Source organism: Idiotropiscis lumnitzeri, chromosome 8 (genome assembly GCF_059441095.1).
Source record: "Idiotropiscis lumnitzeri isolate Australia: NSW breed Sydney's pygmy pipehorse chromosome 8, RoL_Ilum_1.0, whole genome shotgun sequence".
In the NCBI taxonomy this organism is placed as follows: domain Eukaryota; kingdom Metazoa; phylum Chordata; class Actinopteri; order Syngnathiformes; family Syngnathidae; genus Idiotropiscis; species Idiotropiscis lumnitzeri.
The window spans coordinates 8,025,509-8,043,007 of NC_142398.1; the positions used below are offsets into that span (position 1 = coordinate 8,025,509).

Here is a 17,499-nt window from a genome sequence, read left to right on the forward strand (position 1 = left end):
AAAAGTCTTTCAGCAGCTTTCTAAGAATATCTTCAAAAGAGCTTCAATGTGAAACAGCGGCTTCACAGCAATGGAATGGTTCCACGACGGCAGCACACACATCCTTTGTGGATCCATTCTGCATTCGAGAACATGGGTAGGTGAGGAGGGTGGGGTGTATCAGCCATTTTTGAATGATGACACTACACTCCAGGACAATTAAGTGACACACCTGGTCTTGAATGTAGAGTTGGGCAATATGGCGTTAAATTAATTAATATCATGGCATGAATTAAATCCCTTCACATAATGGTACAATTGTAGTATAAATTTAAGTGTACAAACTATATTAGAAGTATTTTTGAATGGGTTGCACACCCCTTTAGCTAAGCTAAATAGATGAGATGAAAAAAAATTACATCATCAACAACAACAACAACAACAGTGTATATCATTTAGAGAATATTTGTGTACCTCAAAATTCTAAATCAGAAAACATGAGCATGCAATGGTGCAAAACAAATAACATTGCGGATATTAACTGGGTTAAAGGAAAGGGCTTGTCAGGGAGTAAGCCCTACACCCAAGAATCTTAGAACTTTCTTTTGTACCACCAAATTCATCATCTTTGCAGACAAGATCGTCACGTTTAAGTTGTGCAATACATAAAAACTTCATGTGCAAGCAGTGCGGAATGAAATATTTAGCATTAGTCAGGTTCATGCTGAAGAATGTGCGAGTGGCTAAGAGGCGTACACGGAAAGAAGGCGATTCGATCTAAAAGTAAACAAAGAATTTCCTTGTTTTGTACATGCCAGTGACTAAACGTGGCATGACATTTCGATTATTGAGAAGCAAGCTTAGATTGGAAACACCAGTGATTCTAATTCAACCCGACAGACCTCTGTCTCGTGTATGCTCTAAAACCAGTATTGCAGGAATTGCCCTTTGCATTTGACGCCCTCATTATTACTTTCACCGGCAGTTAGTGGCAGTTAACAACCTCATCCCACCTACAGGTTTTGCATTAGCAAGAGGAACTGCTCAGTCTAAAATAAGTAAAGTTGTTGCATAGTGTAACAAGTGTCTGACCAACACTTATGTCATTACCATCTTTCACACAAAAATTCAAAGGACTGAATGAAAGCGCCTGTTGTACGTCAATGACAATATCCAGTAAGCTTATAAAAATAGCTGGTCTGTAAATTACTCCATCCCCCTGACACAATCACCAAATACACAACAGATTGCGGGGTTGATTTTCATCTTCTTTTTCCATTTCAGCGCCATCATACTTGCTCCAAAGTTGGAAAAACTGCCTTGACAACTTCATACTCTGCAATGAGTTTTCGGCGTCGCGTTTTCTAATTTGCGGAGGACTAGCCACTCAGGGGACAGTCTTCACAAATCAGTGCGGGTCAGAGAATGTGAATATAAGCTTGTATGTGGATGAGAATAATGGCTATTTTGGGCAATTCTCATTAAAAGAAATAGAGGGGTCGGTGGTAGGGTTGGTTAGTCCAGACGGGGGGCAAGGCGGATAAAATCACACTCAAAGACTGTGACATCGTTCGAAGATTAAATATCGATTTTATCCGCCAATTACATGTCAGGGACATTTTTTTAGCAAAACACCAATACGAGAAAAGTCTGTTTGTTTTCCAGACAATGTAAAAGGGGTTTTAGCCTTGTTTCGCCCCAGGGATATAAAAAGTGAGTTGAAGTGAGAGCTATGATTGAATCAAATGACGTAAAATGCCAAACCGATAAGCCCAACGATGCGCGCACAACCTCTAACATTTATGCTGCGCCGTGTGTGACCAGTGATGCCTGAATAGACTTGATGGCCATAGACCAGTAGGATATAGTGCTTCCAGCAAAAACAAATATTGAATACTTTGACATAATCGTGTAAGAATACATAACATGAGAAAGGTGATTTTTGATTGCTCATTCCACTCACAATGCAGTAGATAAGACCAAGGTGGGGCGCAACTTTCCAGTACCCCGAGTTGGCCGCCGTCACAGTCAACAGTCGCAGTTTGGTCTCTGCTGCACTTTAGCTTTCCCTGTTGGTATGTCAACTTTACATCATTATCTGCCTTCAGACTGGTACTACAGATACAGAAGGATTTTCTGACCAAACTCACGGGCATACAGCAATTGAAAAAAAAATAAAGAGAAGGCCATGTTTTCTTCAATTTCTTGGTTCATTTTAATGTCTAGTGAGTTCTTAAATGTAAGTGCTTCGTTCTCTGTGTCAAGAAAATGGTATTAGTGCATCCCTATATTTTTTTATCAGGTGAGTAAAAGTCTCTGGCAGAAACTGAAACACATTCTTATCTTTTGCATGTGAACACACAAGACGTTAGCATACTGATCTTAATGATCTGGAAATTCCAGTAAATTTCCAATTTAAATCATGCACTGCGCAGAAATGCAACTAAACAATTATACAAGATTGTAGCAAGAAACTAACAAGTCATGCTAGGTAAGAACTTAAACAGCACGCCGTAGTGATGCTTTTATGTCCAAGTCACAAACAATTCCAGTAAACACAATAGGCGATGAGAGCTGCTGCGTTATCAGATATCATGTGGCGAACAGAGGTCAGACTTTCCGGTTGTGACCTGCAAAATTAACTACCATACGTGGCGACTTGAACATACCATTTCACACCCTGTTGAGCCGCCGCAAAAATTATCATTATCAGCAGTCGCACTTTTTTAGAAGCGAAAAATAAGCCTCCAAACTATATTCAGATGAGGAGAAAAGGAGAAAGACCAGAGGGCCGTAACTAATACGCATGTCAGATTAAAAAGTTAAGACTGAGCAAATTAAACTTTTTTTAAAATCTGATTTCATGTCTTGGCTGCCAGGATGGCCGAGTGGTCTAAGGTGCCGCGTTCAGGACCCAGTCTCCCCAGGAGGCCTGGGTTCGAATCTCGAATTTCCCCATTGTGGGACTAATAAAGGGAATATTATTATTATTATTATATTATTATTATTATTATTGTTTGTGTGCAGAAAGCAATTAGCAGCTTTCGATTGATTGTATGATGATCGAATTTATGCTGTAAATTACATTTCCAAACGCTGGTAGTTGTCAGCAAAGTTTTTGTGCAAAAGACAAACAGTCAGCTATTTTATTACATCGTATATGTTCTTTTGTTGTTATTTTGGTATAAATACAGGCACAAATGATGACGGAAAGCATTTTAATTGGTTGTTAGCACAGATTTTAGCAATCACATTCAGAACCCACAAACGGAAAAGACGTTTTCGACAGTTGACAACTTTTTGAATCAAACGCTTGACTTTCACACTAGATCAACTGATATTGCATAGCATCATATTTGTAAAACTGTTGCCCACTCAGCATCCATTACAGCCTGGTCATCGTGGAAGGGGGATTCCCCCCATCTGTGGTCCCTTCTCAATGTTTCTAATTTTTTTCACCAGACGGAGTTATTACGGGTTTTTCCTTGCCCTCCTGGGTGGGTTAAGATCAGATGTCGCTAATATATGTCAACTGTTGGCATGTGAAGCCTTTTGAGACGTGTCTGTGATTAAGAGCTATATAAATAAATTTGACATGACACTACAGCTACAGCACTTGACTTTCTATCGCAGGTGAATAACTCGTATAGTCTGAATGAAAAAGAAAAAGAGACAAAAAAAGGCTTAAACACAACTTTACAGGGGAAGTCATTTGCAAAAAAATATTTTATGCACCTTCCCTAGTCTAAACAAAGCATTTGATTAATATTGCTTTTATAGAATATGAGTTAAGCAGCAATATCACGCCGTTTTTAGCCATCTCAGGGGGTGGCCATTTTGTTGCTTCTGTCGACTGAAAGTGACATCACAGTTGCTCATGGCTCAGGTAACGACCAATCATGGCTCACCTGTTTTCTGAAGCTGAGCCGTGACTGGTTGCTATCTGAGCCTTGAGCAACTGTGATGTTAATTTCAGTCACAGAAGTGACAAAATGGCTGCCCCCTAAAAAGGTAAAAAATGGGTGGATTTTACTGCTTAACTCATATTCCACAAACACGATATTAATGAGAATGCCATGTTTCGACTAGTGGGCCTGCATACAACATATATATTGTAAAGAAATTTTTAGGGTTGTTGACACAAGAGCATTTTTAACTGAAAACGGTTCAAAACTGTTATTTTGCCAATTTTAAAAGCTGGCCAAATATAACTCTAAACAAATTTAAAAAGGTGTCAGGTGTTTTTTAGGTAAAAACATTTTCGAAAACTATCGCCTCAAACATTTGAAAATGACAATACTATAGTTTCCGTCTAAATGCTAACAATGTTTGTCTTTACATGACCAATGATAAACAATGTTATATGGAGTACATTAAACATTTGGAGAAACAAAAAAACTCTTATGTTTTTACTGTGTTGTTCAGCACTCGAGGAGACTCCTTGTTCACCCCTGCAATATGTGTGAAATTATGCACAGGGACATGGTGGATGCATTCTTATCTCAATCAAAAGGCTTTTATCACCTGGGTATAGAAGATCAAGAAGATGCAATTTGATTCTAAACGCCTCTGGTCATTTAGGACATGCAGTGTGGATTTCAATGTGAGGGATGAAAATGCACAAAACCATTTGCTTTGGGAATCGCTTTAAAAAAAAAAAAGTAGTACCCAAATTATTGAATTGTCTGATGGTGTTATTGTATCATCTGCCTGTGTCCACTTAATCAGCATGGAAAATCACATTAGAAGACAACTAGGCCAAACAATCCTGAATAGGATTAGCACCAACTGGTTTGAAACTCGCCACTGGCATTAGTTTTGTTATTACGATACATGCATACCATGGAAAAATTCACCTCAATGACAACATCCTCACTGAAAATGAGGTTCTATTCTTATTATTAGCATGAATTAATATGAAGAGAGGAGAAGAAATGGCGACCTTTGATGCAGTGAAAGGCAAACATCACAGCAAATGTAAAAATAAATAATGAAATAATGGAGTGAGGAATGAGTAAAAAAAAATAAGCACTACTATAAAAAATACTAGGAAAAAAATTACAAAAATTAGTGTTGAATGCCAAAAATCTTTGACAACAGGGAAGTTAAAAAAAATACTAGAAAATAAACACAAAAATATGAGATTAAAAAAACAAATATATATACAAAAATGAGATTAAAAACCAAAAACATTTGATGACAAATATAAATCTCAAATTGAAAATGCACTATTTGAAGGAGGGAACTAAAGCGATTGATTGAAGAAAGAAAAATTGATTTTTAACAAGAAATAGATGCCACAAAATGGCAACTAAGCCCTTAAAATGGATATGATCATAATCTATCAACACCATGCAGTTAGAATGTGAACAAACATAAAGCCATGGTACACAAACAACTATTTAGTAGTTAAATTAGTCAACACAAGCAAACCAACTTTACATGAGCCTCTTTCATAATATTAGCTAGCATAGTAAGCTAAATAACCTGCTAACACAGACGTGACATCACACAAGGGCAGTCACAAATTACACAAACTGTACTGGATAGGTCCATGGCACCAAGATGCCAGCACATGACCCGAAGGCAAGACTGCTATCACCTCTTGCGTGAGCCACAAATGGGTGAATTTTTCAGCCCAAAAAGAGAATATCAAAAAAAAAAGAATAAAGGAATCTGCCAATAAGTGAATTGGAGTGTGCTGAACCGAAAATATGCAGTGGGGTTGTTTCACTGCACTCTCTCGAATCGTGCTAAGGGAAGCAAGACTCGAGAGGTTAGCAGCGCGACTTTGCCTTCAGGTAAAACCACATTCCACACCAATAACTCGTCAAACTCCAGCGTAGCCCCACAGATCAGCCGGGAACACAGCTGTCAGGCCAGCTGTCCTTCACTTGAAGCAAACGGACTCGTCGTTGCCTCAAAGTGACATCGGCTGCCGAGACGAAAGAGGGTAACGTTTTTCAACGTTTTAAAATGGATGACAAACGGGCTGAAAATGCAAATTGGGTGGCTGAATTAGGTATGTAGATGTAAACTATACCGTAAGCTAGGTTATATAAAAAACAACAAGAAAATCATCAAAACATCCGAATATTACAACTATCAGGACTTAAAATGCAGTTGACTGGAAGGATTCGTTTGTAATTGCATGACAGGTATTACCATATTTCCGGACTATAAGGCGCACCTGTATATGAGCCGCAGCAACTGTTGGGGGTGGGGGGGGGGAGCCCCAGTTTTCTATGTTGAAAAAAATGTGTTGTTTACTGCATGGGCAGAACGATTTTGTACTGTGAATGCACATAAAGGTACATAAACAGATTGTTGAAACAGTACCTTTTAACACGGCAACAACTTGGCTAATTCAAACAGAACAGACCCAAGATAAAAAAAAATTATTAAAAAAAATAGATGAATAAATAAAAATCTAGAACTATTTAGCCTATTTTCTGAATTATAGAGTGCCCCTACCGGTGAAAGAAAAATCCTCAGAAAAGCCGCACCGTTGTGTTAGCCGCATGGTTCAAAATCTAGGAAAGAAGTAGCGGCTTATAGTCCGGAAAATACTGTCTTTTTCTCGAAAATAAAGGAATTTTTTTCCTCAAAATATTTAACTAACCTAAAAAATAAAAAAAATGTTAAGCAACTTATTTTATTGTATTGTATTTTCTTTGGAATAATTTCTGTGAAATAATTCGGACCTACAACATTACCATTGCTACAAGAAGACAGCAACTGTGTTTCCATCACCACCCTTTCACAACCAAAACCAGAGTGATGTCTGCCTCAAACAAATGTTGGCAAAAAAAAGCATCACAATCTACATCGGTAAACCGAACATGCACAACTTTGACATAAACAGTTGTGCATCCCAAAAGGAACACACACAAGCTGACCATGAGCTTTCAAAAATATTAACTAAAAATACTTCCTGACTGAAGAAGAGAGTCAAACATTTACGAGGCACTTTCTCAGGAGTTGGTGAGACAAAGCTGACCTTTGGACAGCTAACAAAGAGTCAAAAGGTTCTGATTCAATTTGGTATGTGAAGCTCGTTTCTAAAGTGCAAAACAAACAAAACCAACAAAAGATATTATTCATAGGATTACTATATCATATGGATTTTCAGTTTGGATAGGAGTCTTCTTATTGCGCAAAGAAATGTTAACTAACAGGTAATTTGTCAAAATAACAATTCATCGGTTCATTCATTTCAAATTTTCTCAATTTTCTATAAACAAAATTGTCCCCTCCTCATCAATACTCCCGATAGTAGAAGCGCTGGTGATCCCAACGGGATGGTCACAGCCCTCTCTGCTAAAAAAGCTCACTTGTGATAGAACATTGTAATTTCCATGTAATGTAGTAGAGGTGACTATTTGTAAATGCGACCAGTTAGAGTTTTAGAAATAAAGTCTTGCATTTTGATATTTATCAGTTTCCTACTTTGTTAAATCCAAAATTATACTTATTATGCAAAGATATTTTGATCAGTGTTTCCACATGGAAAAATATCATTAATTAAGAATAATAACATAATTAATGGTCATTTGAGAAAAGCTTATTATTGCAAACACGCGTTAAACTGCCGTCACAATGTGGAGTACGCAAAAAGGAGCTCGTTTTTTTGTTGGGTTTGTTTTGGGCTATGGTATGGTTTTGATGTATGGTTTGTACTTTTTATAGTATGTTGTTTTTTTATAGAATGTTATATATGCCAAATACAGCAGTTATTGCCGTATGGTATAGTAACTTGGTATATTTAATATGTAATATATTTTTGTGGAAATAGTATGCATGTATGTATCCACGTATGACTTGCATTTTTTAACATATGATATCTATGGCAATATAATATTGTTGTTATGGTATAGTATAATGTGTTTCTAATGGGCATGTTATGATTCTTTTATTTATCAATTTTTAATTATACACATACATCTGTCTGTATATCTATCAACTGTATAATGAGTTTGGTTAGAGAGATGGTACAAACCAGGCAAGGGATGACGGTGATCGAAAACCGCGTGGTTCAAAAGTAGGGCAGTGACTCACACTGGGCCCGAGACTCTTCCCGTCACTATTGGTCTTTTTGCATTCACTTTATCTGTGAAGTGGAGGGTGAACACGGGAGGTCATGCTAGGCCGCCGCTGTAGGCAGGGTGAGCAATTAACATAAGGCCTTACTTACAGACGCTAAAATCAATGTACGGACATTATGTTGTTTCACAATTTCTTGACAACCGACAAGTAACAATTGGCCAAGATACACCAGAGAGCTAAGCCAGAAAGTTTTTTTAAGAGTTGATAATAGAGGGGTGAAAAAGCAAATATTTTCTTATGATTACTTCCAAACACATGAAATGAGTGATTACGTTTTGATGACAGTTTTAGCATACACAAAAACCCCACAGATTTGTTTTGACATTCACAAATTTGCTCATTCAAAGAGTTTTGGGGGAACCGATCCCGCGTTATTCACTGAAAAAGTAATTAATTAAACTTTAATTTTGCGCAGGACAAGGGCTTTTCTATTTAAATCATATTGATTTGGTGCTAAATAACCACACAAGTGAGAGAATGAGTTTAATTTAATCATGCCATAGAACTGTCATTCAGAGTTTAACTATTGATGAATAGCGGGGTAACAGTATTTACAAAACAATACAACTTTATTTATATAGCGCATTTCAAAACAACGGTTTAATATACGCAATTAGAGTCAACCCAGCCGGTCGTAAAGGGGAAAGAATCATCAAAGATCACCACCGTGCTTCCAGCGTGTATACAATCATTTTACATAAACGACTATTCGCGAGTATACTAGCCTGAACAACATGCTAGAAGAAAAATGAAACGACACCTCACATGCACCAATGTATACACAAATTGTATTTCCAGCTAACTTGTAAAAACTCAGCTTTTAACATTTACCCACAGTAATAAATGTTAAGAACTAGAGTCCAATAGGAACGGAAACATAGACTACCACACAGGCTATATGTAGCCACATCACGAGAGAAGCAGAAACACACTTTCAGTTTCACTTGACTGCGTGAGGTGCATTAAAAAAAAAAACTACACATCAGGAAATCTCAAATGCAGGTGAAAAAACACAAACTATTAATTAAACCCATCAACAACACAAAGATTCCACCAGATGGCTGTTAAAAAAAAAGATCTCCCCCCTACAAACAATCTGCAGATATTTGTGGCTTTTAACACTGTCCTGGTTCCTTGCAAATATTTCCAATATGAGAAAATTGTAAATAATGACGAAACGAACAGTGTTGCAATTTTTGCAATATTTCATCACTTTTTAGATTAATTGGCCACATAGAAGCTTCCAGTTCTTATTGGCATGAGCTTGAAATGGGTTTTTTGAAGTTGTATTATACCAGTCTTGTAACACACACAACACTCGCATTATTGCCTTGTCAGCTAGTTGATGTCGTAAGAATAAAATACATTTGCCCTGCAATGCTTCAAGCTTATTAACAAGCGTGACACACTAAAACTGACTGTGCTGTAACACACCATAGTAAGGACAAACTGTTGCCACAGTGATAAAGCAGTTTTGCAGGTTCTACGTTCACCACCACCACCCCATCCCCCTTCCTGCCGCCAAACCGGCCGAGCTCCAGTTGCATGGCGTCCTTCACACTGACCGCCCTTTTCCGGTTATGTCACCCTCTCTCGCAAAAACATCCAATTTGAGAATCCTGTCAGGACACCACAAGATAAAGCAAGAGAATGACTTGAAGTGGCCAACAGGTTGTAAACACACACTACAGTCCATACATACATACACACCATCACTGACCTGGATATGTCACAGGCTGATTTGCTTCTCCAGGCAATGAGGATCCTGACACCAGTTATCATGTCACATTCAATTTACCACTTGCACATTGCTTTTTCGGTGCGCATCAAACCAAAGAATTACTCAGTCTAGTCAGCCTGTGATTATAAGGCTCTTTAATATGACTGACACAGAGCACTTATGTATAATAGTATGCAACGGCATCTTATTTAATATACCGTGTAAGGAAACTAATGATGGACGGGTACAAAATTCAAACCAGGGTATAGACCACTTCATAAACCTTCGCCTTTTGCCACCCAAAAGAACGTGTGATATATGATAATGAAATATAAAATACATGCAACTACCCTAGCCAACAAAGTTGTTTCATGACCACACTTGTGAAAGTTGAGCAAGAGATCTCCATGAATTTGTGGCTATGGAGAAAAAATGAGGGGCCTAAAAAAAAATACCTTGATGACTCACTCAAAATTAGTTACATAGCACTGCCTGAAAAAGTCGAAGCACTGATGCTAGCCTCTCATATTTTCTCTAGTGTCCTCATGAAACTTCAAGTAGTAAGCGAAGCCAGCCCACAAACTTCTTAGCATCCCCTGAAATGCAATGTTCAACACAAAATTAACACACTATTCCCTTCTGGAATAATGATGTTTTGTCCCCCAAAACGGTGTCATTGGTGATACCACAAAATGTTCCCCGTGGAGACATCCATCCATCCATTTTCAATACCGCTTCTCCTCAGTAGGGTCGCGGGGGCTGCTGGAGTCTATCCCAGCTATCTTCGGGCAGTAGGCGGGGGACACCCTGAACTGGTTGCCAGCCAATTGCAGGGCACACTGAGACGAACAACCACCCGTGCTCACACTCACACCTAGGGGCAATTTAGAGTGTTCAATCAATCTGCCATGCATGTTTTTGGAATGTGGGAGGAAACCGGAGTACCTGGAGGAAACCCACGCAGGCACGGGGAGAACATGCAAACTCCACACAGGATGGCCAGAGCCGGGATTGAACCCATAACCGATGCTGCCTCTCACTGTGAGGCCATCGTGCTAACCAGTCGGCCACCGTGCCGCTCCCGTGGAGACAATTTACTGATTTTACAAGCCTGGGACAGCCACTCAAAAGTTAGCTAGTGTCCCCAGAAATGTGGACGCTCGTACCTCCAGGATAGTTCAAACAGCCAGCAACGCTAACGTGCAATGCTGACCTGCTTCTAGCGCCACTGGAATAAAATGGGGAAAACTTTACAGATCTGGGACAACCCCTCGAAATGACCTAAATATTAGCACTCAAAATGCAAACAGGGTGACACTAGCAGCAAAATTCGGCTCGCCAGTAAGATAGGAAATTTGAACAGTGATGCTAATCTACAATACTGACTTTTGACTGGAGCCCACTGCGGAGGAAAAAAAACGGACATTACGGGTACCGGAAAACCCGCCAAAATTTGAGAAAATTTACTGATTTAATGAGCCTGAGACAACCCCTCAAAAATAGCGAGCTTGTGTACCTTGAAATATGGTAGCTAGATACTAAAATTGCTTTGCTCGCACCTCCAGCAGAGTTCAAGCAACCATGCTAACCGGCAATTGTGGCTCAAAAACTAGAATTATGTACATTGCAGGTGTGAGAACGACCCCTCAAAATTGCCTCACTTACCTACAAAAGGAGCCGGCTACTTGGGACCTCAGGAAAAATTGCATGCCAAAACTAACTTGCTATCCCAGCCACAAAGGTTTAAGCAAAATTAAGCTACAATAGTGGCTTAACTAAAACAAAAGCAACAATACTAATTCCCTGTGATATATATATGTTTTAAATATTTTACATCTTGGAATGATCCCGCAAAATCAAGAATCAAGAAAGAAGTTGAGACCTAGCCTGAAAATTGTATTCCATGGCCAACACCGAATGAATGTTTGATTTGCGCTATTTAAGTTACGTTTGGGAGTTAAGTGATGCTTTTGGAAATGTCATGGAATTTTCTAATGGGCCATATTGCACAAAAATGTTTTGTCAGGCACAAAAAAAAGCACATTTTTAGTGGAATGCATCATCCCATTTTCAGAATTCTGGCGTTTAGTCCTCAGCGGAGTATAAAAAAGTGTCAAAATGAATAGATTTATCAACTACTGGATTCAGAAATAAATTGGCAACTATTTTAGTAATCGAGTAATCGTTAGAGCCATCATTTAACTTGAAATTGTCCAAATCTTCTGTTGCGGACCTCTATGTAGTTATGGCTTCCCTCAAAGGGTCTTTCTGACTGCAAATAAGAATAATATACATAGATGTTTAACTGTCTCATCGTGTTATTAATACACAACAAATTGATGGATTGCCAGGATTCAAATCACAACTCAACCATAGTAGTTGGTTCACTTACTGCTCAATTTATCGGAAAATGCATTACAAAAAAAAACTTGCGAAGTCTCAATGTTATGTTAGACATGATCATTTTAAATTTTGGTACAGATTTTAGCAAAGGTCATGACAGACATGATTTACTTTTGTAGGATTCATAAAATTATGTGGCGGGCCACATCTGGCACTCATGGCTTGAGTTTGACTCCTGTGTTTTAGGAGTATCACTTATCCCAAAAAAGATGTAATGCAAATCCATCAATCAGTTGCGGAGGATAGAAATAATAATTTCCCCGAATGACAAGACACTGGATGAGCACGAGCTGATGGGGGTTTGACAGAAAACAGCAGCATGACAGAAGAATTCAGTGGAGGTCCGACATGCACGAGTAGACAGAATTCTCGTTTTTTCAGACATAACAACACCATATCATCATCTTTTACCCAGTGTGTCCCAATTATCACGGCATGACAGTTCTACCTGGGGCCTATTCTGAGCGCGCATAATCAGCTTACCAGGTTGAAGACAGTCTCCACGACGTCTCGGTTGGAAACTTCCCCAACTTCCATTAGGCCGGCCAGGACGGCGAATTTCATCCGGATACCGCGAATGGGCACAGTGGGGTTGAGCGGCAGGGTGCCCGCCGTGGTCTCCTCGCTCGCCATTGCTCAAGGTGGGCAGGTGGCGTCCACAGGTAAAGCCACCTGTTCGCCTCCAATGGCGGCGATGATAAGTCAAATGAGGAAAAAAATGAGGAAAGGGAGCGGAATGCTCTCTTTAATATCCCTGTGGGTTAGTTAGTGGCAGTCTACAGATACATCGGCAATAGTACGTCCCTCGCCATTCACGATAAATAAAGTCAAATAAAGTACAAAGAGTGTTCGCTCCGCTGTAGGAAATGTCTCCGCGAACTACTCCTCTTCAAGTCCGTAACTTGATAGTCTGCTGGCGGGTGAATGCCCTCCAAAGATGTAGCAGGGCGAGTAGGTGAGGTGAAAAGATCGAGGGTGGCAGGTAGAAGCACGGCTAGCCTTTTCCCGACGTTCGCTTCCTCAAAAGGCGTCCAAAAAGGGGCAACTTTACAACCGGCGGAAGTTGCTATTGTCATGGAGTCTATTCACTTGACAGGTAGCGGTGCCAAACTCTCAAAGCTCGGACACACGCCGACTGAACCACCGCGCGCGGAGGAGGAGTCGGGGAGGTGGGGTCCGGTTGCCTCGTCAACCCGGGAAAGTGCACTCAAGCCCGGCCGAAGAGAGTGAAGCTTTCGCCCAGCTGCTCGCTGCGTCCGCCTTTCCCTTCCTGATTTGCTCCCCGGTAGCTTTCAGACCGTCACCGCCATGACAGTGGTAGCCCTTGAGTGAGGACTTCTGCGCATGCGCGGCAACGAGTCGCGTGTCCGAGCGGGCTGGTTCCGCTCCAGAGGCGGCGGGGGAAGGACGCAGGTGCGTGCGGCTCAGGTGGTAGAAGGACACACTCGCCACTGTTTAACGTCGCCCTTTTGTCACAATTTAAATGTTAATGTGAGTTTTGAGCGACTTCCCATGGGAAGAGAAAGTATCGCAATTAAAACGGGACTTGGCTTTTGCCACAAAAGTAACCCCCATCTATTGCGGAATTACGTTCCTAACCACCGCTGTCGTCAATGAAATCCCACCGCAATATAGAAATATCGTATTTTAATACTTTACGCATGTTTTGTAGTATTTATAGCACATAAAATGGCTCTAAACACACTTTTAAAACAATACAAACATTTAAACAATTGTGAGCGAGTGTTATCCGCGCCTGCTTCCCCACGCGTCACACGCAAGCTTGTCACAATGCTCGCAACACGAGAGAGAGCAGTAAATAATACTAAAATATTGGACAAATGATTCTTCAAAAATAGAATAACAGCTGTAATAAAGGCAGCACAGTGATCTCTACGGAGATGCTTTGATGACTGGAGTGTAAGGTCTGTCACCTCACTTTTGTCACCCTTTTGAAAGCAATTGTCAAACCAGTCACTGCAGCAGAAATCTCCTGCCATCACAGGGATTTGTATGAAATGTTCTGATACAAAAGGCTCTCATAGACCAAATACAAAGAAAAGCTTTAAATGTGTATCTCTGCCTGCCGGAACTATCAACAGGGTCAAAATACTATCCATCCATGACAAAGGTCGCAGGGGGTGCTGGAGCCTATCCCAGCTATCTTCGGGTAGTAGGCAGGGGACACCCTGAACTGGTTGCCAGCCAATTGCAGGGCACACAGAGATGAACAACCATCCGCGCTCACACTCATACATAGGGGCAATTTAGAGTGTTCAATCGACCTGCCATGCATGTTTTTGGAATGTGGGAGGAAACCGGAGTACCCGAAGGAAACCCACGCAGGCACGGATAGAACATGCAAACTCCACACAGAAAGGCCGGAGCCGGGATCGAACCCATGACCACTGCTGTCTCTCACTGTGAGGCCATCGTGCTAACCAGTCGGGCCACCGTGCCGCGTCAAAATGCCAGTAATAGACAAATGACGCTTTTGTGAATTACTAAATGAGTTGGTCCGATTCTTTTTCTGTCTCTTGGATTATTTAACATTGGCACTTATATAATGGGTTTGCGTGTAAAAATTACATCACAACTAAAATGCATCTGCTCACTTCCACATTTCCTCATTCTCATATAAATCAGCCATGCAGAGGTTAATCTTTTTGATATGTTGAAAGGGTCATAGGTAGGGATGTCCACATACATTTTGGTGCCAATTCATCACTGTTTTTGGACGTTATAAGCAATGAAAGTACATTGATTTCCAATGGAGAGTTTGTAGTCGGTCCCTTCAATGACTCTGCAGTACCATGCGGAGAGTAGAGAGGGGCGTGGCCATATTCCTCATTAAAAGTTGGTGTTTTTCAAGTCGCCACTTATTTCCTAATTTCCCCAAAATGAATGGATACAAAATAAAATGATTCCTAATTTCAGTTTCCTGATGAAAAATATATATAAACTGAGCTTGTTGGTGAAAAATGCGCCATCTTGGCTGGCCAGCTACTTTAAATTAGGTTCATGAATCTTCAGTTAATCGAAAAGTAAACCTGGAACTTCTATTTACATCAATGTTGATGAATGTGTGTATTTAATTATGCTGTTATTGAGAGACTGATGGTGCGGCACTTGTCCCATAGTGTGAGAGTTCTTGTGTAACTAGAGCTTGGGGTGCTCTGAAGGATTGGCAACACAAGATTTTTATTGAAGTAGATTTCATTACAAGTCATTGATGGTGTTGTGGTACACTCGCATGACTTGTGTGTCGGCGGCGTAGGATCGGTTCCCGCTCAGTGACGTGTCTGTGTGTGCCTTGTGACTGGCTGGCGACCAGTTCAGGGTATAGTCTGCCTTTTGCCTGAATGGATAGGCTCCCGTGACCCTGTACAGGATAAGCAGTGTTGAAGATGCCACTTTTCATTATATTATGATGTGCATAAAAATATTTTGCTCGTTGATACTGATGAGGGTTAGAATTTATGATAGTTAAGCCAGTAAGAAAGTGGGTCTACTCCCCCCAGCGCTGGCTACGTCAGGTATTGCTGCACCTGTTGCATCCGTGGTGGCTGTGCAAGGGAATCATATGACTTCAGTCAATCACCTGAAACCATGAAACAATCAGGTGATTCACTCCCAAAAAAATGTGCAGTTGCTGCTTCTGATGTATATTAAGTGATTTTAAGCAATCTTTGAAGATGTGGTTATATGGAATTGGAGTTTGAAGCATGAAGTTTTAGTATTGAACAGCCATCAGTATGCATTTGTACAAAACACTTGTTTGCAGCAGCAATTCGTGTGTGGGCTCATAGTAGACTGTTGACTCACCTGGCATCACCAGACCAACTGGAGGGCGAATAAATCCGCCTGAGCTTGCACACATGTATTCGTGCCGCACTGTTGACCTTTGTGCTGACACCACTTACCAGAGGTGTCTAACTCAATCAGCCAGGGGACCAAAACTCAAAGCTTGTTTTAGCCCACAGGCTAAACAGGATAGACATTTTTGAACAAACTAAAATGAAACATTTTGAAAATAAATATTAATTGAAACAGCCAATATACAATATTATTCCCAAATAAATCAAGTTCAACTTAAAGTGGCCAAAATGAGTTTCCTCCGCAGGGTGTCTGGGCTGTCCCTTGGAGATGGGGTGAGAAGCTCGGCCATCTGAGAGGGACTCAGAATTGAGCCGCTGCTTCTCCGCGTTGAGAGGAGCCAGATATGGTAACTCTGGCATCTGATTAGGATGCCTCCTGGATGCTTCCCCCGATGAGGTGTTGCGGGCATGTCTGACTGGCAGGAGGCCCTGAGGATGACACAAGACACGCTGAGAGACAAAATCTCCTGGCCCCCCTGGGAATCCCTCCAGAAGAGCTGAAAGACATGACTGGGGAAAGTAAAGTCTGGGCTACCCTGCTTCTGACGCTTCTTTAAGCGGCAGATAATGGATGGATGGATAATAACAGATGAATCCATTATCAAAGAAGACGATTAATTTTTAATTAAATTTTGTGAAATCATCAATTGAGAATATGTGAAATAAAAATCTCGCTTGGCATCTGGACCAGAAAAATATATTCAGTGTTAATAGCATTTGCTTTGACACTGAGAAAAAAAAGGAACTTTCTAGGAAATGGGTTGGAAATGTGCCCGTTTTGATTCATCTTCAATGTACGTGCATTATCTTTGCTGGAAAACTTGCCCGGCCCCTTTGGGGCCATCACATAGGCACCTATCAGATACAGCTCACACGCAGGGGTAGGCATTGTCAATACGTGATCTGTGACCCCAGCGCAATGTGAGTCGCGCATTTGCAGGTCACACATCACAATTTATTCTTTGGAATTAAAGTTCTTTTAAATGAGCATACAAAAGAAGTTATACATTGATTAAGGACAAAATACCTAACTCCACCCATATTTCAAGGTAGAGATACACATTTTAAAATGTTAAATCCTTTCGAGTCTTATTCAGAGGTTTAATGTGGAGCATTTCTTTGTATTTATTTATTCATTTATTTATTTAGTATGTAGCTCTGTGATTGAGACTTTGTAACATCAAATTTTTTGACTGTATAAACAACAAAGGGTTTGGGGAGCCGTTTCAAAAGCGGTTATCTGAGAAAGAACCCCCAAGTCACACAATTGGAGTACAGAGACATTAAATATGGGACTGTGCAACAAAATAGGAAACACAAAAAACAACACTTTCATAGTATTGCAAAACAAATTATTCATAGAAGCAGATTTCAATTGTCGCGCATTATTTTGGGTTTACATTATTTTCGAAA

General features: G+C 40.3%; 1 protein-coding gene across 6 annotated transcripts in view; it reads right to left on the bottom strand.

Moving 5' to 3' along the window:
- Nucleotides 1-13,593, bottom strand: part of lrba (LPS-responsive vesicle trafficking, beach and anchor containing) — a 199,502-nt gene extending 185,909 nt beyond the window's left edge. For 5 of the 6 annotated variants that reach the window (XM_088302311.1, XM_088302310.1, XM_088302314.1 and 2 more), the window contains exon 1: nucleotides 12,692-13,593. In XM_088302311.1, coding sequence (XP_088158437.1) covers nucleotides 12,692-12,841 — 150 coding nt within the window. In that variant the 5' untranslated portion in view covers nucleotides 12,842-13,593. The remainder of the gene's footprint in view (nucleotides 1-12,691) is intronic. The other variant, XM_088302312.1, reaches the window with a different exon arrangement.
- Between the last annotated feature and the right edge of the window lie 3,906 nt (nucleotides 13,594-17,499).